Source organism: Pipistrellus kuhlii, unplaced genomic scaffold (genome assembly GCF_014108245.1).
Source record: "Pipistrellus kuhlii isolate mPipKuh1 unplaced genomic scaffold, mPipKuh1.p scaffold_m20_p_23, whole genome shotgun sequence".
Taxonomy (NCBI): Eukaryota; Metazoa; Chordata; class Mammalia; order Chiroptera; family Vespertilionidae; genus Pipistrellus; species Pipistrellus kuhlii.
The window spans coordinates 7472869-7496470 of record NW_023425522.1 but is presented as its reverse complement, the minus strand read 5'-3'; the positions used below and the strand labels follow the sequence as shown (position 1 = coordinate 7496470).

Sequence of the window (23602 nt, the reverse complement as noted above, 5' to 3'; positions counted from 1 at the left end):
AAATCGCGGGCTGAATGGTTTACTGAACAGTCATAAACTGTCATTGTGATGGAAACGCAGCAGAGTGCAGTGATGACAGCGCGGTGCGGGCCACATTGCAAGGCCTGGCGGGACGGATTTGGCCCGCGGGCCTTGTGTTTGACACATGTGCTGTGAGGGGTGAACAAGGGAAAGGGTGCTGAACCCTGAGGAGCAGGAGGGACCCGCAGAGGGAGGAGGGAGGGCGGAAGGAAGGCTGGGGTCCTGTGCGGCAGGTGGCTTGCAGCTGCCACCTTCTCCCTGTGCCTGGTTTGGTCTTTCTTGTGTGTGTGCCTTGGTGTCCGGCTCCGTGGCCACACTCCCTCCTCCCAGGACACCAGCCAGATTGGATGAGGGCCCGCCCTCACTGCCTCATTGTAACATAACCACCTCTTTCAAGCCCTGTCTCCAAACATGTCACATTCTGAGGTCCGGGGTTAGCGTAGCATTGGGATGGGGGAGGCACAAGACAGCCCTTGGCAAGCGGGATTTGGGCCCAAGGAGATGCCCGGTCCCCTCTCACCCCAGTGTGTCTGGGGGGCCGGTGCTGAGGGAGAGGAAACCTCCCGGGGTGCGGGCACTGCCAGGCGGTCTGGGAGCGCTTGTGGGTGACGCGGGAGCCCAGGAGAAGCTCTCCGGGGAATGTCTGCCTCGCCCGTCTGCCGTGGAGGCGGGGGCTCGGGGACAGTGCCCCTTCCTGATGCTCTCCCTGCCCCTCCACAGCCTGCAGCTGCAACCTGCACGCCCGGCGCTGCCGCTTCAACATGGAGCTCTACAAGCTGTCGGGGCGCAAGAGCGGGGGCGTCTGCCTCAACTGCCGCCACAACACGGCCGGCCGCCACTGCCACTACTGCAAGGAGGGCTACTACCGCGACATGGGCAAGCCCATCACCCACCGGAAGGCCTGCAAAGGTAAGCGGCGGGGGCGGGGCCGCGGGCACCCTGTCCCCTCTCTTTCCTCGGTGCTTCTCCTTTCCTATTGCTTTTGTCCACGATCTCACACACGCCTGCCTGCCTGCCTGCCTGCACGCACGCACGGCCGCCCTGGCGTTCGGAGGTGTAGGCCTAAACAAAGGGGCGATGCAGAAGTGACTGGGAGGAGAAGACAGGAGGTGTGATCTGCGCCAGGGTGCAGGCCGCCCCGCCCCCGCCCAGCTGCTTGTCCCTCGCACAGGTGTGCTGCATACCACAGGGCGGGGGTCAGGTTCACCGGGCTTACCGCAGCACAAAGGACTCTATTTTACCAGAACCGGGCAGGCGGATTTCTTTGGATGTTGCGTGCCCCTCCGGCCCCACCCCCCCAGCTCGCCCAGACAGACAGCGCAGCTCCGGGGGCAGGGTCGCAGGGGGAGCATTTAATCCACCTGCAAGTAGCTTTACCGTGAATGGGAGAAGGAGACTGTTTTCGTTCCCAGAAGCAAGCCCTCATGGCTGCACACGGCGTGTTTGTTTTCAATCCCACCAACACAAACGAAGCGATGGTGAGATGGCTCAGAGGAGCTGATGAAAAGCCAGGGAACTGCAGGGTATTGGGGAGAAGTGAGCCCCACCCCACATTAGCTTCTGGGAATTCCAGGAATCAGGGCTCGTTGGGTCCAGAATTTGGAGCCTGGAGCCAGGGCTTGCTGTGAGCATGGCTTCCCAAGGTGATATCTCTGAGGGCTCTTGCGGGACACATGAGGACCCCAGCCATGGCAGACTCGGGCCCAGACGGTGAGCTGCAGCAGAGAAATCCTTCTGTGGCCGCTGCTTAGCCTTTGGACGAAGCCAGAGTATCATCTTCTCAACAGGAATCCACCGGATGTCGGGCACTGGTACGCAGGACAACTATACGACCCGCAGGCCCCGTGCAAAATGAAAACACAGGGCTTCATGCCCGGCCGGCGGGACTCAGGGGTTGAGCGTCCACCTATGAACCAGGAGGTCGCTGTTCAATTCCTGGTCAGGGCGCATGCCCGGGTTTTGGGCTCCTTCCCCAGTAGGGAGAGTGCTGGAGGCAGCTGATCAACGATTCTCTCTCATTACTGATTTTCTATCTCTCCCTCTCCTTTCTTCTCTGCAATCAATAACACACACACACACACAAAGAAAGGAAACACAGGGCTTCTTGTTCAGGAATTACTGCGGATTTCAAAATGGCAACATCAGAACTTCCACCATGTGACCTTCTGAGCATGTGGCCCATGAAGCTGGCCTTGCTTGTATGAAACACTTTTCTTAAACAAACAGAAAAACCACACACACACACACACACCAAAAACACATCCCACAAACCCACAAAACAAAGCAGGCCAAAACCGGTTTGGCTCAGTGGTAGAGCGTCGGTCTGCGGACTAAAAGGTCCCAGGTTCGATCCCGGTCAAGGGCATGTACATTGGTTGCGGGCACATCCCTGGCAGGGGATGTGCAGGAGGCAGCTGGTCAATGTTTTTCTCTCTCATCGATGTTTCTAGCTCTCTACCCTTCTTCCTTCCTCTCTGTAAAAAAATCAATTGAATATATTTTTTAAAAATAAAACAAAAAACAAAACAAAACAAAACAAAACAAAACAAAACAGCAGGTTCCAAGTCTGCATCTTCTGAGAGAAATCCCTTCGATTTCAAACGAACAGGTGGCTCCGAGAGCTCCCCTCTCAGATCTGTGGGCTGAAGGCTGCCTCTGGTGGTTGTCCAGAGAAACGTAAGCCTACAGGTAGTTGGGCTATTTCCACATCAAACAATAACTCATCCAGGTGAGAACCCTCTCCCCCCACACACCCTCTCCCCCAGGAGACTTGAGCAGGTACTAAGGAAGTGGCCTGGGCAGACAAGGCCTGCCATGGCAGGAAGGCCTGAGCACGGACATGACCAGGGAGTGAGGGCTTTGGGTTGTCAGAGAGCATAATTGAAGGTAATCCAACCCCTTCACCTATGCCCCAGTGCTCATTGTCTTTCCCTGACAGAAGAAATTGAAGCCAACAGCTGCTTGCACACAGATATATCTTGGGGATTTAGCCAACAAATTTTGATCAAGAGTGACCACTCAGCTGGATAAATGGGGAAATTGGCCGGTGGGTGAGAAGGTCTGGGCTCTCCGTGTCAGTTTCTGCTGTCAGAGCGGGGGAGGTGTGTCCCCTGGAGAGACAGGAAGGAGCATCTTGGCCGTCTTGCCATTTGCCTCCCCCTCCTCTCCTCTGTTACACTTTGAGTGACATGTCAAGAAGCCACAGGATTCTGGGACCTGGAGGCCATTCTCTGGGGCTCTACCACCTGGGTGAATGATGTGTGGACACCCAGCTTCCAGGAGGAACAGATGCAGGCAGGCAAGGGTGTGGCTGGTCTTATTTCACACCCTTTGGCCAGCGTGTGGGCTGTGTGCTCCCTCTCAGCCCTGAATAGCAGCTGCCCGTCTTGGCGGGAACACAGGGAGAAGAACCCCCAGAGGAGGAGGAATGGATGGATGGATTCTGCTCAGAAGGATTCCTGCATTTTCTACTGGGGAAAGTGACAGGAAAGGGCGGGAACTCTCAGTGTGTCCTGATTGGTGAGAAAAAACAATGCTTCCAGGATCCTGCCACCTGATTGGTGAGGGGAAATGCTATGTGGCCGGTCCTCACACTGATTGGTGGGGGAAACTATTCCCCAAAGGGCTTGGTGGTGGTGAAAAGCCACTGCCTGAAGAATGGCTCTCTGAGTGCTGAGCAAGAAGAATGTGACCTGATGGTTCCAGGTTCCCCTTCTGCTCTGCTTTTCTGGATGTCACCCCCGCTGGGCAGGCATGTGGGGACTTTGAATCCTTAGTCCCCTCTCAAGATACTGCTCAACTGAGAGAGGCCCTGCAGTTTTGTCAGGAGCCGAGATGCTGGCGGGGGAAGTACACCCCTGAGATCTGCAGGTGGAGGTCTCTTCGTCCTCTCCAGGGAGCCCGCTGCCTTGCCTTCCCCGGACTGGATGGTTTAAGGCACTGGTAGGCAAACTGCAGCTCTCGAGCCACATGTGGCTCTTTGGCCCCTTGAGTGTGTGGCTCTTCCACAAAATACCACGGCCTGGGCGAGTCTATTTTGAAGGAGTGGCGTTAGAAGTTTAAGTTTAAAAAATTCGGCTCTCCAAAGAAATCTCAACCGTTGTACTGCTGATACTGGGCTCTGTTGATGAATGAGTTTGCTGGCCACTGGGTTAAGGAAGTGGGTCCTTTGGCGGAAGCATTTGGCCGGGTATTTTGATCTCCCAGGGTTTGCTCTCAGAAGCTTCCCAAAACCTTGTCGCCGAGAACCCCCCCTCCCCCGTGCCATGGCCTCCTGAGGTTGACCTGGGCCCAGCCTGCAGGTGAAGGCCGAATGCGTCCTCCTTTGCTCTGTTTCCGGTGCATTTTCTGGGGGAACTGAGACCACTGCCTCTGGCTCCGGACTCAGGTTGGCAGTTGAGCTGAGGAATGGCCTCAGGGCCCTCTTTGCCGCCCGACTTCCCAAGGCCTGGGAGGGGCCCGGCGGGGGGCTGAGGCCACCCGTAAGCTCCTGGCGATTGGCTGACTCCCAACCGTGCAGAGCAGGGGTGGACCCAGACAGGAGCAGTGCAGAGCAAGGGCCTTCGATTCCAGACGTTACTATGCCGTCCCCCATCTGGGAAGTTTCGTAGCAACAAATTTGTTGGGTGCTTTTTCCTCTCCAGTGGTTCAGAACCGAGACCCGGCTGGCGGGACTGGCGCGTACAAAGGCCTGTAATAAACATGCCCGGGAACAGGCGGCTGCACTCCCCGGCTATTCAGCACGATTTCACAGCCCCGCGAAGGCCTCATTATGGCGCGGGCCGTTGTCCCATACAAAGTCAGCGGAGATGAATCTCTCTCCTTTCTCCCCAGAATGGCTTGTGAATGATACGCGTCCCGGAATCTGTCAAGCGATAGGGGGTTTTGTTTGCCATTTGTCTTCTTTATGGACTGGGGGGCGCCTTCTCTTTGGAGCCAGCAAAGAAGACGGTGCCCGTTTCACCATCTCAGCTGGGCCCCCCATTTAAGCGATATTAATTTATCATCTCCCCAAACCATCTGTGATGGATAAAGACATTCCAGGAGTCTCCCGTGAACCGCATCGCGATGAGAATTAAGAAGTGAACCGCCACGTCCAGCACCCCACACAAAGGGCTTCGTTCCATCTCACCGAGCAGCCCGACTCTTTCACTCGCAGCCCTGCCCCCTTCAAGTCCAAGGTCCACGCTGCTGAATGCCGGGGGCGGGGAGGGTTCACGTCCTCAGGAGAGGCAGGCGGTGGGAGCAGAGGAACGTGGGGCCACTCTCCTGGCCGGCGCACACCTGCTGCTCCCACCCACCCCCTGCTGCTCTGCCGGGCTTGGGGAGGAAGCAAGCGTCTTGGGCCGGCTCCCGGCTCCCGGCTCCCTGCCCTCCGTGTGCAGCTTTCCGTTTCTCTCCTTTCCCGTCACATCCGGGCATCCTCAGCACAGGTCCTGGAATAACATCATCCCCCTTCCGTGTCGTTTTGTTGTAAGGTGGGTGAGAAACTGTAGGACAGTGGTCGGCAAACTCATTAGTCAACAGAGCAAACCTTGGCTCGAGAGCCGCAGTTTGCCAACCACTGCTGCAGGAACTTCACTGGCTAATCTCCGTTCGCCTTGAGTCATGTTGGTTCCGTTATGCGTTACTTCGCTCAGAGTTGCGGAAGCTATTGACGGTGTCTGTGTCTCTTCCCTGACTCCTGTGGAGGTTCTCGCCCTTGGCTGCGCTTTGGAATCGCCCGGAGATTTGGAAATGCTGGCGCCTGAGTCCTACCCCTAGAGATTCTGGTTTAATTCTTGGGCCCGGTGGGCCCTGGGAACCTGAGAAGCTTCCCAAGATGGGGCAGATGTGTAGCCCAGGTGAGAACCAGGGCTGCGGGAGAGAAGAGAGGACAGTGCTCACTCTTGGGTTGAGAAAGGCGGCCCAGGCTCCAGGTTGATTCTTTTGAGGGAAGAGGCTTATTATCAGTGAATTTAAATATACATTTTTTTTTTAAATTTTTGTCCTTTTATGGCTCTCCTGATGAAAACTGGGAGGAGGGGGTGTGTATTTAAAAATTTTAAATTTAAATCTTGCCAGGTGAGACTGGGAGCTGACCTAGGCAGCCGAAGTGCTAGCGTCCGGGTGAGAGCATGGGATCGGGCGTGTGCACCCGTGTGTATGTCTGGATTTGATCGTAGTCAAATCAGGGTTAGGAAGGAACCTGGGACCTCACCCCTTCCTGACCCTAAGGCAGGGTCCGTGCACCCCATAAAAGCATATCACACACCCCTCTTTGCAACTCGGTGGGTCCCTGGCCACGTTTCCATTTTTTTATCATCACTTCCGGGGTGCAGGTGCAGGGCGGTCACCTTAGGCAGGAAGGTACTCAGTGGCTGGAGCAGCTCCCAGCTCAGAGGGCAGAGGCCACAGCCAAGGAGTGGACTGTGCTAGGGTGCAGTTAAGGCCAGTGCCCCAGGGAGAGAGGAAGGGAGAAGAAGAGAACATCCCCATGGAAGCTCCACGCCCAACGCCAACTGTGGCCTCTGGGCCTCCTGGTCCCCGGGGGGGGGGGGGGGGGGTCAGAAACCCCCATCTCCATATTAGGCTCTAGGTTTAAAGCCTGGGGGAAGTCACGTGACCTCCCTAGACCTCAGTCTCTCACCTCCGAGTCATATTCAGATGTATGGTCTCTGAGTCCCGTTCAGCATTGACATTCCACACGCCACTTGCTCTTTTTAAATAAGCGTCTCATCGGTCCCTGGCGCAGCAGGACGCTGTCCTGCCTCAGAGAAGCTTGTGAGCTGAGAACGTGGCAAGCTGGCACGCACCCGGCGGAGGGGGTTTGCTCCCAAGGTTTTTACAAATGAGGAGTCCCTGCTCTAGTGCCCCGGCCCACACGGCGCTCCTGCCCAAACAGTACCCGGTCCACACAGCACCCCGGCCACACAGCACCCCGGCCACACAGCACCCCATGCTAAAACGGGGTCTTCAGGCCCAGCCCTTGGTCTCATCCCCCAGGGCACCCTTGGGGTGCCAGTGCGGCCTCTGAAGGCTGCTCTCAGCCCAGTGCCCTGGCCTTGAGCTCCTCTGCTGATGGAGGGCATGTCACCTGGGACACAGCCTTTGTCAGCAGGAGAGCAGCAGATGGCTCCAGCCAACAGCCTGGGGGTGGTGGCTTTTCACATCCGGGAGTTATTGAGACCAGGACTCCAGGTCCATCCCTGGGCAATGTATGTCCTCCTCGGTGCCTCCGTTTCCTCATCTGAAAATGCGGTCAACAATAGTTCCTCCTCCCTCAGGATTATGGTGGCGACTACATGAAATGACATAGAGGAGGCTCCTGGTGTGCGTCACCCACACCTGCTAGCCAGCAGGGCTATCTGTACAATTAGCGGAAAGTAGAACAAGCAGGCACATGGATTTCCTCGGCTCTTCTCCTTCTCCTACTCCTCCTCCTCCTCCTCCTCCTCCTCCTCCTCCTCCTCCTCCTCCAATATATATATTACTGATTTTTTACAGAGAGGAAGGGAGAGGGATAGAGAGTTAGAAACATTGATGAGAGAGAATCATCAATCAGCTGCCTCTTGCACAACCCCTTCTGGGGATGTGCCCACAACCAAGGTACATGCCCCCGACCGGAATCGAACCCTGGACCCTTCAGTCCACAGGCCGATGCTCTATCCACTGAACCAAACCTGTTTTAGCTCCCTCGGCTTTTCTGTTGCCTTAGTTGTGAGTAGGGTGCCTCTCACTTTGGAGGGCTCAGCCCCCGTGGGGACTCGGAGGCAGATTCCCACAGGAACGGGCAAGGCCCTGGATAACGGATTTGCACACCGAGGGAGCAAGAACGGCAAACACGTCCAACGGCGGAGATGAGTGTGCGGCAGCTGCTCGGGGGGGGGCCCTGTGCGGAGAGGTGGGGACAGGCCGCGTATCTGAAGGCGGCTGTGAAAGTGCCGCTGGAGAGATCCCGCCCTGCCCGCCTGCCCCGGGCCTGTGCGGGCGGACTCCCTGCCCCCGCCCCCTGGGGAGCCATCTGCAGGAGCCGGGCCTGTCCCTCGCTGTAAATCAGGTGCAGGGACACTGTAGTTAACCGGATCAGGAGGGTCAAATAACCCGGTTTGGGATTATGGGGCGGCCCTCCCCTTCCACTTCCTGCTGTCTGCACCTTGATCCGAGAGTGGCAGGGGAGAGGAGAGGTCGCACCACTTGAAACGTTTATGCTTTTGTGCCTCGTTAGCGACTGCTGGGAGCAAGAAAAGCAGAGCTGCGAGGGGGTGGACACACACAGCTGAGCTGGCTGGTGGATTATCTGTGGACAGAGTGCTCCTCGCCCCTTGCCCCCTCGTTAGCACGGGGAACGCGGGAGCAGGGGGTGCTCTGGGGTCAGGCTGGGCCCCAGGATGGTCTTCCCTGCTCGCCCCCTTCTTTCCTCCAGACTCACAGGTACATCAGATAGCCATGCCCCAGCGGGAGGGCAGCAGATTTGCCCCGAGTTTGGTCTTTGCACCCGTATGTAGGGAGCACGTGCTTGCTCTCTGGGGGGAGGCTGACGATGAAGGAGAAGAGCATAAAGTTATTATATGTTGTGGTGAGTTACAGGGAGGAAATAAAGAGTGCAAGTGGGGGTAGCTGCTCTACAGGTGGCCAGGGAGGGCCTCTCTGAGGCCGGATGTCTGGGTTCAGGCCCGAAGCTGCCCTTCACCCCTGGCCGGTGGCCTGAGCGGCCTTGGGTGGCGTCTGAAGTGAGGATCTGTGCTGAGGTCTGTGGCCATTCCCTCCCCCACCCTCCTGCCTGGAGCTCCTCCGGGAGCCTGGGCACCAGGCCGCTCCCTCTCCTGTGTCCTGAGCTCACTGCCATCCGAAGGCCCTTAGAGCCAGGTCGTCAGGAAAAAGCAGCCAGATACCCTCCCAGGGTGGCCCCCAAAAACCACCGTGTGAGCCACAGTGAGAGGGGGCGACCTGGACAGACACTGGAGGAAACGGGAAGGAGCTGCCAGAGACCAGCAGCCTGGGGTGAGGACTGTCTGCCTGCCCTTCATCCCACCAGAGCTCCGGGGGCCTGCTGGGCTGCTCTTCCCTGGCAGAGAAACCGAGTCTCAGGGAGGACATCCTGGCACTACTCGGTGGACAACGGTGTCGGGCAGGGCGGCCGGGGGGTGTGGACGGGAGGCGTGCTGTGCCCGGCAGTATGAGCGAGCCAGCGCCCGAACCCTCCGGGAAGGGGACACTGCCATGCCTGCAGCAGTGGGGGGTGGTCCCGGCTCAGACACCAAACCCTAGGCCAGTGGGCGGCAGACTCATTAGTCAACAGAGCCAAATGTCAACAGGACAACGATTGAAATTTCTTTGGAGAGCCACATTTTTAAAACTTAAGCTTCTTCTAATGCCACTTCTTCAAAGTAGACTCGACCAGGCTGCAGGGCCAGCTGCTCAGAGTCTTTGCAGATCTCAGGAGAAAGATTGGGAAGCCGAGATGAAGCACCCTCTCCTTCAATCAAAAGATGGTCCTTGAGCGGTGCCCGCTCCACCCAGCAGACAGCTGCCCCCGCAGCACAGAGGGAGGCCTGGGCTCCACTGGCTCCTACAGACCTCAGCGGGCGCAGCTGAGAAGTCACAGCTGTGGGGGGTCCTGGGGGAGGGTCACAGTCCTCCCACTGCGCCCCTACTTCTGCTCTGGACCAGCTCAGTAGAGGTCCCTGGACTGATGGTGGTGCCCCCGGGTGACCTCGCTGGGACCCTTCAGTCCCTGAGCAGCCTCTGGTGACCTCTGCCAGCCAAGTCCAAGGGTCTGAAGTCCAGCGCAGGCAGCAAGATTCGGTCACATGGAGAGGAGGCCTCTCGGCCTCGGCAGCCAGCTTGTGCGAGCAGGCCAGGGCGTCAGCTGGCGGGAGCCTGGGCCCACATCGGACGGAAGCCCGGTCAGGAGCTAGCTCGGGACAGCAGGGTCCTGTGCTGTGGCCTCTGCTTTCACGTGGCAGCTGAGACACGCAGCCCCACACGTGAACGCCCTTCCCGTCACGGGGATGTGGAGGCCGAGGGGAAGGTCAGCGTGCTCTCCCACCGCGCAGTCTGTTCTTACTGAGTGGAACCAAACAAGACAAAAACAAGACGGATAGAAAACAACAGTGAGGCATGGACTTGAATTCGGGGCAGATTTAAGAAGACAGGTTTCCAACAGACGGGTTCACAGAGGCGAGATGGGAGCAGGCATCTTCTTCCTCTGTGGGGCCAGCACTGAGAGACCCCTCGGTCCACCAGCCGCCTGCGTGGCACCCAGGGCCTCTGTCCCGGGCCTGTGCCCCTGCCTCTCCCCTGCCAGGGGGCACCCACCACCAGGAGCCCACTCCTCCAGGAGCTTCAGGAAGCCACACGTGTCCAGACACAACTTCAGCAAACATCTCCTCACATTCCTCCCCTCCCGGCTCTCCTCCTGCCTCCTTCCTCCTCCGATTCCCCGTCCCCCTGGCCCAGGGCTGCGGGGAGAGGCCCGTCTCCATCGCAGACTCTGCCTCCGCCGTGAGCAGAGCTGGCCTGGGAACCCCGTCAGCTCCTGAGGAGCTCTCTCCTGCTCACCTTCTGGGCTCCTTTCCCCTTTGGGGCAGGAGTCCAGCGCAGCCTGTCGCACCGGATGAAATGGCCGCGGGAGGCCGCCCTGGAGACCCGCCCCACTGCCCTTGGGGGATGGAGAGGCGGAGGGAGGAGGGGAGAGGCTGACCACTTCTCCTTCGTCCTGTCTTCCCTTCCCACTCCCACCCGGGGTGGGGGCAGGACACCGTGGGGACTCAGGTCCCGCCTGGTTGGTGCAGCAGCTTTTGCCCTGGCGTCAGGTGTGGGTGTCTCAGTCAGCTCTGGCTGCTGTAACAAAACGCCACAGACTTAGACAGCAGCTCTGTATTTCTCACCGGCTGGAGGCGGACAAGTCCAAGGTCAGGGGCCGCAGAGTCAGGGTCTGGGGAGGGCCGCTTCCTGGTTTGCAGTGGCTGCCTCCTTGCTGTGTGCCTGCAGAGACCTCTCCCTCCCTCCTCTTTTAAAGGCACTAACCCCAGCAGGGGGGCCCCACCCTCATGACCTCACCTAACCCTAATGACCTCCCAGGGGCCCCACCTCCCCACACCATTGTATTTGGGGTTTAGGGCTTGAAGGTAAGACTTTGGGGAGATACAAACATCCAGTCCACAGCAGTGGGATGTCCCCCCAATGTTGTCTGGCCACTGCATCGCTGAAATAGGGCCCTTAGAGCACAAGAGTGGGCGTCAGGATGGACAGCCAGGAGGACGGGCATGGGCTGGCCAGTGGCCTGAGAACGGGGTCATTCCCTCTGTGAGACCCATGGGGGAGGGTTCCCGCACCTCCCAGTCTTCACACATTAATATTAAACAACTACTGTGCCCCTTCCCGCTGCTGCAGGTTATGGGCTTGGGGGTCCTGGGGGATAGGCAGAGCAGGTGGGGGCAGCAGCCTGCAGGCCGCACCTCCTGGTGACTCCCCCATCAGGCTCCAGACCCTGTCCCCCTCGCCCAGAGGGTCAGCAGGGGAGTGTGGGGGCCCGGGGCGGGCAGGTGGGCGGAGGAACAGGAATGCACAAACCCACGGCGAGAAGGGGCAGCTCCCAGGTCTGACTCCTCCACTCATGGTCAGAGTTTACGTTCCTCCAAACATGCTTGATGGCGGGCCTTCCTCTCTGGCCTGGGAAGGGCTCCCCACCTCCGCTTCCCTGCTGCCAGCACATCCTTTCGAGTCCGAGTGTCCTAATCCTCATTCCCCATTTCCCGGTGGGCAGGTGGCCGGCGCTCAGAGCTTCCGGAATGTGTGGGCTTGGCTGATCCCACTCCCCCATTCCTGCTCTTCGCTGGGGAGGGACCCCAGGGGGAGGCTGTGCACGGGGCCCCTTCCCGCCCTCTGACCCTCCTGGTGTGTGTCCTCCACAGCCTGTGATTGCCACCCCGTGGGTGCTGCTGGCAAAACCTGCAACCAAACCACCGGCCAGTGTCCCTGCAAGGACGGCGTGACCGGCATCACCTGCAACCGCTGTGCCAAGGGCTACCAGCAGAGCCGCTCCCCCATCGCCCCCTGCATCAGTACGTACGCCCAGGGGGGCCTGGGTGCGGGGGGGAGGGGCCTGTCTGGAGGTGATGGTGGTGGGGGTGGGGTGAGGGGGACGCTGGAATGCTGGGAGGGGTCTGTGCTGTGCCCATCCTGCTCTAAGGTCAAAAATGACACCTCCTCACCTCACTTCCCCTTCCTTCGTCTTGAATCTTGCAGAGATCCCCGTGGCGCCGCCCACCACTGCAGCCAGCAGCGTGGAGGAGCCGGAAGGTAGGCTTGCCCCCTCCGCTCGTCTCTTTGGGAGGGTGGGAAGGGGGTGGGGGTTAGAGGGGACAGAATCCTCCGAGCCCCCATCAGGGCGCTGCTTGGACTGAGGAGGATGGAGCCCCAGGCATTTTTCTGGGAGCCCCCCTCCCTCCCCCCCAAGAATAAAAGAGAGGGGTTTAATCAGTCCTGTGGGCCAGCCTCTCTCCAAGCCCAGGACGCTCACAGCGGCTCCTCTTGTTCATCCACCAAGTTAGGGAGCGGCCTGAGCCCAACACCATCCAACTGGGCCGTGTCACCCCTTCCGGGGCTGCAGAAGGTCCGGGAAGGAGGCGACAGCGCCTTCCTGAGCACCGGGACAGAACGGGGGCCACACTCAGAAATGGGGGTGAGGACAGGGAGAGAACCACGCCGCCTCTGTCCCCCTCCTCTCGCTGAACCTGAGCATTCCCTCGGTTGCCAAGGTGGCCACAAACCACAGCAGGGCCAGCCGCCCGGGGACCTGAGCGCCAGCAGAAGCCACCGGTGTTTTCTCACCTCGTTAGGGTGGGTGCAGGTATCCCAGCATGCCGTTAGGTCACTGTTGCTTCAACACGACGGGAGCCGCCAGGCCTGCTGCCGCCTCCCCACCTGTAGCCGCTAATGAAGAAGCGATGCCGTGAGGGACTGCCTCGTAGACTTCGGGTGTGGATGTGTCTGGTTAGGTGTATTTTGGGGTATTTGTTTCCTTTGTGCTGTCGACAAAAGAACGTCCGGCCTAAGAAAAAGTCCGAGGGGAGTGGACTTGAGCCAAACGGAAGACGGAGTGAGAAATTGCTTCGGAGAACGGCAGCTTTACAGCTTATTTTATACATTACGATCAGGGGAGGAGGTGTGAGGGGGTTACCTGCAGGCCGCTGGGGGTAGCTGAAAGGGATGGGAGAGAGCAGAGTGGGGAAGGGCTGGGACTGGATGCGAAGTAAAACGAAGAGACGCTTCTCCTCGTGGGCGGGTGCAGGGTAGTTAGCAGTTTTCCCGGACAGCCCGTGGAGAGGGCCTTGGGGGAGGGGAGAGGGTGTGGCGTCTGGCATGTGGGGTGCCCCGAGGGGTCCGCAGAAGGAGGTTACCCTGGCATTTCAAAGGTGTGTGATCACAGAGGCAGAAAGACAGACAGGCTCCGCTACGGTAAAGAGTGACCTTTGTCAGGGAAGCTACAGGCCTGGGACGGAGCCACCTGCCAGGACCCGCTTTGAGTTGGGACTTGTGTGTTCAGGCCTTCCTGTGCGGTTACTTTCGCTCTCGGGGTCTGTAAGGCCCCCCATGCAGGGCCCTGAGTGTGTCCGGTGTAGGATGTGGGCCCTTTTCCATCCACAGGAGTCCCGTGTATTTTATTTCTGCATTTGGAGATAACGCTGTGAGGATGTTGTCACCAGTCCTCGGCCCAGGGAGGTTCCGTGGGGCTCAGAGCCACTGGACGGGGTGCCACGCGGAGAGCAGGCCAGGCTGGTACCCAGCGTCTGGTCCCGGGGTCGCACGGGCCTTTTGTGCACGGGCACTTGGGGTAGGCGTGGGAATGGGGAGCCCATGTGGACATCAGTGTCAGCTCTGGGGACCCCCTTCCTCCTCTCCCGGCAGGTGTGGGGGAGGCTTGTGCACCCAGATGGTTGACTGATGTCTTAGAACAGTGGTCGGCAAACTCATTAGTCAACAGAGCCAAATGTCAACAGGACAATGATTGAAATTTCTTTGGAGAGCCACATTTTTTAAACGTAAACTTCTTCTAACGCTACTGCTTCAAAATAGACTCGCCCAGGCCACAGTGGTATTTTGTGGAAGAGCCACGCTCAAGGGGCCAAAGAGCTGCATGTGGCTCGTGAGCCGCAGTTTGCCGACCACGGTCTTAGACTAAAGACTAGACTTGAGTGCTGGCCGTACGCTGGGAACTGAGAGAGGATGTTTCAAACCTGCATGTGTGCACAGCCCCCAGAGAGGGGCGGACAGAGAGCGTTTCAGGGGGCTGCTGAGGTCACACCCGGGAAAGCCAGGGACGCTGTTCTTGGGAAATTGGGTTGAGTTGCCAGTCACCTTTGGTCGAGCTGCAAGGGACTCTCACAGGAAAAACTGCAGGAGGAAGCAGCGCAGGGGCCTGGGAGGCGGGAGGCAGGAGCCGGCGTGAGACTGAAAAAGGCATATCCCATCCAGCTCTGGGCGCACTGACACTGCCGCTGGCTGAATCCTCCACTCCTGCTCCCGCGGTGTGGCCTCTGCCGCTCGGAGCTCACCTGGCCCAGCTCTGGGGGCTGTGCACCCAGCTCAGCCACGGCCCAGGCAGACCAGCATCTGGCTCTTGCCTCCCATTTCCCCAGGCCCTGCAGCGCTTTTGGCTTTTCCCCTTGCAAATCAGAAACGGGCCAATGGGACAAAAATAGGGAAAAAGAAAAACGACCCCCAAGATGTCTGTGCCGGCCGCAGGAAGCTGGAGGAAAGCAAGCGGCGGTCTTGGGCTAGATAAGGTTCCCCAGCGAGTGCTTACAAACACGGGCAGCCTCCTCCTTTGCAGTTCTTGGTTAGTTAGTTAACGTCCTGACTCCGTTCGGTTTCGTTACTGCTTATTTCTTTTCGTCCTTCCAAACCTTTTAAAGACACGTTTTTTTTTAAATGAAAGCAAACAGTAGACACACGTACACAGCACCGCTTTGCTCACAGACGGCTGAGCGAGCAGGTGCGATCCTCATGCTTTGAGCAGACCCTTCGGACTTTCTCTGGTGCTCCGGGGTGCCCAGGATCTGGTGCTCCCACCCAAGGACCAGGCCACGCCTGGGCCTCAGGCGCTGGGCTCTGGGCCTGCCACGCACGGCTGCCTGTCTCGGTGGGCGGGATGGCGTGGGCAGGAGGCCAGGGGGCCCCTGGGGAGCGGGCCCGGAGCGCAGCACTCCCCAGCCTGTCAGTTCTTGCCGTGTTTGAATAGGGAAGGCTTGTGTGCCAGGCTGCCGGAGAAAAGCTTATTTACTTTTGCCTGCGTAACGGAGGAGAATTAATAAACCGAGAATTTGTCCTGAAAGCTGATGGACGTAACCTCACGCTGAACCCACCCCCTGGCAGGGCCAGCTCACGTACGGAATGCTGTCCACTGCTGTCTGAGCAGCCGGAGCCCCGTCATGGGGCAGGAGGCAGGAACGCCATGCCCGTGGGAGGTCTGGTCCAGGGCCCAGGAGGGCAGTGGGCTGGGGGGGGCAGAGAGGGACCACCCATTCCAAACCCACCCATCCTCTGGGCTAAAAGAGGGCCCTGCCCTCCCTCGGCCTCCCTCCCTCGGCCTCCACCAGCCTCCATCATCTCTGTGTAGCTGTTGATCGCACATCGTTTGGCTTCGTGGCGGCCACTTGGCTCAGCGGGATGAGTCCCGTTTGGACCAGGGGCTCCGGGGTTGGTGATTCTCTGCTGTTGGCTGAGAGACCCTGGACATGCAAAGACTTCGCTTTTCTGCCCCCCGCACGCCATGTTGAGGGGAGGGGCTTTCTTGCATTCTTCTCAGGGTAGGAATGGACTTTTTTCTTCCTCTTCAGAAATGCTTGCTCTGTCTCCTCTGCCTCTGATGGCCAGTCTCTCCTGCGGCCCCGTGCTGAGGTCTCCTCGGGCAGCAGCACCCATGAATAGTTACGACCTGGCAGGGGTAGAGTCTGACGCCTGGCATTTGCCACTTTCCCTGGTGTCAGCACTCCTGGTGGCTGGTTGCAGACACCCCATCTGATGCCATGGAACATGCAGGTGGGAAGAGATGCATATGACGGGCTCTCAGAGCTCAGGTGAGCTGACTCCACCCAGCCCTGCCTGCGGGTTCCCCCGGAAATGAAGTGTCGGCATAGGAACACGAAAATATGGAGGGAGGAAGGGCCGCCTCTCAGCCGGGTGAGAGGCTGTGGTCTTTCGCTGGCTTCCTTGGTGCCAAGGGGCACTGCTGTCTCCTGAGTGGAGGCTGGACTTGGGATGGAGGTGCAAGAGCAAGGAGCAACTCCTGGGACCCCTCCCTGCAGGGCCTTGGTCCTCTCTGGGCTCGTCTCCTCATGGCGCTTGCCCCACCGGTATTTGGTGTGGTGTCTTCTGCAACCTGCTTCGGTGGCCCCAGCCTCGGGGCAGTCAGTCACCTGAGAGTTGTCACACCTGGTGGCCTCTTAGTGCCTCCACTTATTTTCATGAAAGAAACTTGGGTTTATAGAGACCTGCAGCCTGGAGCAGCTTGGACTGTCCTCGTGTTAAGCTTATTTTCCAGGACAGAGAATAGGTGATGAGGAGGGAACATGAGCTGGCGAGACTGGGGTGCAGCCTTCCCAGGTGCCGGGGGCCGGATGGAGAGAAGAGGACACCGGATGGGAGCCTCAGACCCAAGTTCTGCCTCATCTTGTTTCCTTCTCTGGAAACAGGGTAGTCAATGGAATGGGATGATCCAGATAAAGCTTTGGACTTGGTGGTGGGCTTATACATGCCCAGTGTCGACCCAGTGTGTGGAGGGACTGTGTTGAGGTGTCTGTAAGCTCTGTGATGGGAAGGCAGGGTGGGCAGCAGGAGGTGTGGCCCGAGGACAGGTGTGCAGGGCCTGCTAAGTGGAAACTGCTGGTGGCCTCATCACATCCTTCCCAGCAGCTGAAGTTAGACACTGAACCCAGCAGAGAGTTGAAGCCTGGTTGCTCCCCAACTGCCCTCCCCTGCCAGCCTGGTCACCTCCCCTCCCCTGCTGGCCTGATCACCCCTAACCCCTGCCAGCCTGATCTTGCCCTTAACTGCTCTCCCCTGCTGGCCTTATTGTCCCTAACTGCCTCTGCCTTGGCCCCAACCACCATGGCTTTGTCTGGAAGGAAGTTGGACATCTGGAAGATGGCTGGTCAACCCGGTCTAATTAGCATATTACTCTTTTATTAGTATAGACAGATTATATAGGATAGGATTGCTTAAATGGGACTAGGCGAAGCCTTTTACAGCAGAAGGAGATGCTCTTGGCAGACAAAAATACATAACCCCTAAATCTGGACCATTTTTTAAAAAATTGAACCACTTTCTTACACCTTACACCAAACAGCTGTTGCCCTTAAAACCCTCGTCAGCCCCACCTTAGGTTCTGCCTTTGCAGTTCACCCAGATTAGGTTCTGATCGGTCAGTTTCTATGCCGGTCAGTGTCAAAAGCTCCACCTCCTAGGCAGCCATTGGCTCCTCTAGGAAATCCAGAATGGCTTCATCTTCAGTCAGCACCAGCTCTTCAATCACACCCCTAGTCGCTCTGAGAACCTGCACCTCAAGTCTGTGCTGGTGGCAATTTTGAATTCTCATCCCTGACCTAACCTTCTTACAGTGTGAGCTCTGTAAAGGCAAACCTTTGTCTTGTTCATTCTTAGTTCACTCAGACTTTACCTGTGTCTCAGCATCCATGCTAGCACTGCATAGTGACCGGTGGAACAGTTGTTTCGGTAGTCGCAGTCATTACCTTTTTATATAGAGAGTTGTCCAGAATAAGCAAATCAAGAGACAGAAATCAGATCCGTGGTTGCCAGAGCCAGGGATGAAGGAGGCATGGCGAGAGGTGATAGTGCAGGCTTCCCCTGCAGGAGGGAAAAGCTGGGCAACTAGGCAGTGGCGCTACAGTGAATGCACTAATGCCACTGGACTAAAATGTTTAAAAATGACTCAGATGTCAAGCACTTGTGGTCAGAGCCCAAGGGTGACGTGAATCTGGCTTGTTGGGTGGGGGAAGTAGAGAGCAGCAGCCACGGAGCCTGAGTGTGGGGCCTGGGCATGCCTTCCTGCCCCTTGCTCACCAGAAGACTCTGAAAGCAGGGGGTGCCTCTTAGCTCCTCCTCGCCCACCTCCAAGCAAGGATAGCTCAGCCAACAAGAGAAATGGCAGGCGTCCTCCGTCGCCCTCCAGACACACAGAGTGGCCATGGCCTTGTGTTAAGTAGCAGAGGTCTGGCTGCACCACCGCCTACAGCCTTATTCTCTTTTGGGGGTTCGGTCACATGAGCCCCAGGTGAGGGAGCCTGGCATAGGAGTTAGGGGCCTGTGGGTCTGTGGGGGGCTGGGGCTGGAGCCAGGATGGCTGATCGTGAGGAGATCACAGGCCACTTAGAAGGAGCAGGTCTGTAATGGACTGCGGCCTGGCCTTCAAAGTATGAAACAGGATGTTAGGCCGTCCGGGATCTGCTGTTCAGGAAACGACCATCAGCTAATTCGTCTCCTGAGAAGAAATTGACCCAGACCCGTGATAAAGGAGAAATGGACTCTGGGTAAGTGAAGAGTAGAAGACTTTTACATGATGCCAGCACTCTTCTCAGTTATCAGCCAGGAGTCTTCTCCGCCATGGAGGAGAAGACTCAGTGGAGGCGGGCGCACTTGGCTATCCCCACTGCCCACGGGAGGGAGCAGGCACAGAGAGATCCGTGAGCACCAATGCACAGCGTGCTGCTGGGATTGCAGCCGAGGTGCCTGGCCTCGGTCTGTCAGTGGCGTGGGCCTCCGTGTCATTCTGCCTCCCGGTAGTCATGCTGGTTGGTCCATGCAGGAGAAGGTTTTGCTGTTGCTGACTGTGTGGTGACATTCTACCAAGACAAACTCACGTGTTCACAGGGGACCTGAAAACAAGGTAGAGGTGGAGGTTAAAGGCCGTGTGCTCTGCAGATGCCAGGTAAAGCGTCTCTGAGAGCGGTGGGTTGGTGCGTGGGGCAGGCATGGCTAAGGCCACAGGGTCTGGGCATGGCGAGTGGTGGGCAAAGCTGTCCTCTTGGTCACAAGACAGCCAAGCGAGACAGGGCAAATACATAAGTGTCTACCAGTAAACCAGCGGGGGAGGGAGGGGGAGGGCTCACGGCCCCTTCCTCACACCGGACAGCCCTTGCCCGGTGAGAAAAGCCTGCAGAGAATCAGCTGGAAATTGCTAAGAATTCTGCAGGGAGGCCATTACCACATTAACATACAAAGATGGTAACATTTCTTATCTATCAGCAATAACTAGTTACAAAACAGGGTCATAGCTACTGAAGAGCATGTGGCAGGGCATCTAGCCTGTAGGAAGTGCTCCATGAATGCACATCATTTTTACGATTCTAGAAACAAAAGCCCAGCTAGAATAGCAGCGAATCAAAAACACAGAGTAAATGTAGCAGTAAAAGTACACAATGGATATTAAAAGATAAAAACTTCCCAAAGGACACTAAAAAGACCAGGAAAAAAAAAAAAGAAAAAAAAAAAAAAGGAAGGTTTTACCATGTCTGGCAGGGCAAGACTTGAAGTTGCAAAATGTCAATTCTCCTTGAAATAATCAAAGTTTAGCATGATTCTAGCCAAAAACCCCAATTGGACAGGACATGACTCTTAAATTCAGCTAGAAAAACAAGTGAGTGAGAATAGCCAATAATTTTTTAAAGCCAGAGCAATAAACAGTGGCTTCCACAATTTCTCTTGCGGAGATATTTTAAAAGGAAAGCTGACGTATGACATTTTACCCCTGCATCTTTCGGAATGCCGTCTCTGAAAATATTCTCCTCAGCTTTTCGGTAGCCTCATTACCCCTAAGCAGACAATGCTTTGCTATCCTCTCACCCCTGCCCATCTTTCTTATCCCCGGAGTGTCCTTAGAGCTGGTTTGCTTCGTGCTTTAATCATGGGAGCATTATGCAATAGCAAAGCATGATGCTTAGCAGTACATCTGCGTCCCCAGGTGGGGGCTGCTGTTGAGGATGTGGTGCACGTCATCATCATCGCGTGCTCTGAAAGGAGAGGCAGGGAGCGCCACGGCCAGCCCGAACGTCAGCCCGCCCTGTGGTCTCTGAGGTGGAGGGTTGCAAGCTCGGTGCTTCCTTCAGGGACCGGCCCAGCAGAGGGACCAGGAAGTCCACAGTGTGGCGGGAGCAGAGGGTGCCAAAGCTCAAAGACAAGTGAGCACCACTGGTCTGAAGCGGGCTTTTTAAATTAATATATATATTTTATTGATTTCAGAGAGGAAGAGAGACGGAGAGAGATATAGAAACATAAATGATGAAGGAGAATCATTGATCGGCTGCCTACTGCTTGCCCATGACTGGGGAATGAGCCCACAACCAGGGCATGTGCCCTTGACCAGAATCAAACCTGGGATCCTTCAGTCCGCAGGCCGACACTCTATCCACTGAGCCACACCAGCTAGGGCTGAAACAGGCTTTCTTGATCCAGGCACTGCCAATAGCAGCGTTGGAGAATTCTTAGAATTTTTATTTTATTTTTATTTTTATTGATTTTTTACAGAGAGGAAGGGAGAGAGATAGAGAGCTAGAAATGTCGATGAGAGAGAAACATCAACCAGCTGCCTCTTGCACACCCCCTGCCGGGGATGTGCCTGCAACCAATGTACATGCCCCAGACTGGAACCGAACCTGGGACCTTTCAGTCTGCAGACCGATGTTCTACCACTGAGCCAAACTGGTTTCGGCTAGATTTTTTTTTTTTTTTTTTTGGTGAGGGCAGCTGGCTTGTTCACAGCATCTCTGGCCTCCTCCCTCAGCCCAGCCCCCCTCGGAAACCAGAGACTGAGCCCCGGGAATGGGCACCGTGGGTGGGACCCGCTCACTGCCCTGGCTGGGGACCAGACTCACCCCACATGGATCAGGTGGACTGAATGGAGTTGCCATTGTATTTGGCTACTTGTGTCCCGCAGAAATGGCGGTTTCACGTGATCCCACTTACTGCATGCTTCCCGTAGCCAGGGACCTGCTCCCGGCAGCCTGCATGGTGCTCCTTCCCTCCTTTCTGTGTGTCCTCATCTCCCTCTGTCTGTCTCCTCCACCCCCTCCACCACCTCTGTATTCCCTGGCTTTCCCTGCTCTCCTCCCCTCCCTCTCCCCCTCCCCTTCTTTGGGGGCTGCACAAAGGGAAGGGGCAGAGGTCAGGCTGGGGCGAGGAGGGCGGGGAGCGCTCAGCTGCCCCCTCTGCCCGCCACCCCAGGGAGCACAAAGGAATCATTTGCATTGTGTGTCTTGGGCCCCATTGTTTCCCCTCAGAGGGGCCTTTGCAGGTGGGGCTGCCACCCTCAGAGAGGAGGATAAAGGGATGAGCGGGGAGGCAGAGGCGAGCGGGGGAGGAATATTTAGCCCTTGTTCCCACTGGGGACTCAAGGGGACGGCTGATGGGAATGGACAAGTGACAGGTGTCAGTGAGGGAGAGGATTGGAATCCCCAGGACCCGCCCCTTGTCACACTCATGTCACAGGGTCCTTGTTGGCAGAGGAGGGAGGACTGCAGGCTGCAGAACAAGGGTGGGGCAGGGTGGATGCAGAGACCCACCCCCATCCCCACCCCCACTCCCAGGGTGGTCCCCAGCCCAAGCTGGGCCTGACACCTCCCTTGGGGATTCCTGTCGAGATCCTGGCTGGGCACTGAGGGGAGGATGCATGGAAATGGGGCATGCCTGGCGCCCAGGCCTGAGACCCTTGGCACACAGATAACCCTCTCTCCTGCCCGGGGTGGTGGGAGGAACCCCAACAGCCACTGAATGGGATGGGTGGGAGTCACCCTAGAAGTGGGGGTTGGGCAGCATCCGCAGTGGTCCCTTTGATTTCCTACATACCCTGCAAAACTGAAAATACATTCGTCTGCTCGGGCTGCCATAACAGAGCACCATGAACTGAGTGGCTTAAGCAATAGGAATTCATTTCTCACAATCTGGAGACTGAAAGCCCAGATTCAGGGTGCCCGTGTGGTCAGTTCCAGGGAATGCCCTCTTTCTGGTTGCCAACTGCTCTCTTCTTGCTGAGCCCTCAGAGGGCGGGAGAGAGAGCTCCCTGGTGTCTCCTCTTACAAGGGCCCTAATTCCATCCTCAAGGGCCCCATCCTCTTGACCTCATCTAACCCCACTTACCTCCCAAAGGCCCTGCCTCCAAATGCCATCACATGCAGGGTTAGGGCTTCATTGTAGGCATTTTGATGTGACACCATTTAGTCCACAGCAAGTAGTAATAGTAACAAATAGTCTTAAACACCATCACTTAAGAGCGTGGATTTTCAGTCTTTTGCTACCCTCCCTCCACCCAGTGAAAGCGTCCTGCAGGCCACTTGATAGCTTTGGGCTCAGGCTTCTCAATGAAACGAGGGAGTTGGGCTACATGATTCATTTAGTCCCCTCCCAGCTCGGAATTCCCTGGGTCCAAGCCGCTGGGAGGCCGACTGTTTGCAGGGCCCAGTGGCCTCAGGGCCTTGCCTTGGAGGCTCTTTCGGGCTGTGTTGAGGGGATTGTGGGCGGTTTGGACCAAGAAGGGTACCCAGACCCAGAGGAGGGAAGGAGAAGAGGAGAATGGATGGGGACAAGGTCCCAGGTTCGATTCCTGTCAAGGGCATGTACTTTGGTTGCAGACACTCGCCAGGTGTCCTCCCTGCTGTGGACATGGACCTTCATGGCCTCAAGGCCTGTCCCCAAGCCCAAACCTGTCTCCTGTTGAACGGCTCTGCTGTCTGCTGCACTGGCCCTGTGCCCCTGAAGCTATAGGTACAGACACGTGACACAAGCCCCAAGGTGTGATCGCTCAGATTGAGGCCTTGTGCCTTGTCCCCAGAGCCCAGAGCTCTAACTCAGTACAAGTAGTGGCTCTGCATCTCGGGAGGGGAGGGGCCGTGCCCTTCCTGTACCTTCCCTCCAGGTCCCCCTCAGCCAAGATGGTGGCAAGTGTCATTGGAGTGCCTTGTGGTCTCTGTGCAAGAGTAAAGTGGAGCCAAAACCAGTTTGGCTCAGTGGATAGAGCATTGGCCTGTGGACTGAAAGGTCCCAGGTTCGATTCCTGTCAAGGGCATGTACAATACTTTGGTTGCAGACACATCCCCAGTAGGGGTGTGTGCAAGAGGCAACTGATCGATGTTTCTCTCTCTTCAATGTTTCTAACTCTCTATCCTTCTCTCTTCCTCTCTGTAAAAAATCAATAAAAAAATATATATAAAATTTAAAAAAGAGTAAAATAGTCTGTAGGGTTGAGGAAAGGAGAAAGAGCTTTGGTTTGTAGAGATCAGAAATGAGCCAGGTCTGAAATGAAGTTACTTTGTGCAGTGAGGTACCTGCAAGCCAGTGGTGTCCTGGAGCCAGCATGCACCTGCTCACACGGGCTCATGAGAACTGACTGTGGGCATCTCCCCCCAGCTCTGCATTCAGGGCATCATGCTGGTGGTTTGGTATTGGCCATGACGATAATATTTACACCTTGGAAATTGGCAACATGCTACAAATCAAGGGTTTTCTTCCTAGAGAGCCGGTTGTTAAATATGCCTCAGCGTTTTTCCCAAAAGGCGTCCTGGAAGTGGAATTTTGGATTCTGATAGCA

The 23602-nt window shown here is 57.0% G+C and overlaps 1 protein-coding gene across 1 annotated transcript in view; it reads left to right on the top strand.

Moving 5' to 3' along the window:
• The window catches only part of NTN1 (netrin 1), a 181676-nt gene that overhangs the window by 123490 nt on the left and 34584 nt on the right, over nucleotides 1–23602 (top strand). Inside the window, exons 4-6 of the mRNA XM_036452200.2 lie at nucleotides 742–930; nucleotides 11919–12068; nucleotides 12253–12306. Of these exons, the coding sequence (XP_036308093.1) occupies nucleotides 742–930; nucleotides 11919–12068; nucleotides 12253–12306 (393 nt within the window). The remainder of the gene's footprint in view (nucleotides 1–741; nucleotides 931–11918; nucleotides 12069–12252; nucleotides 12307–23602) is intronic.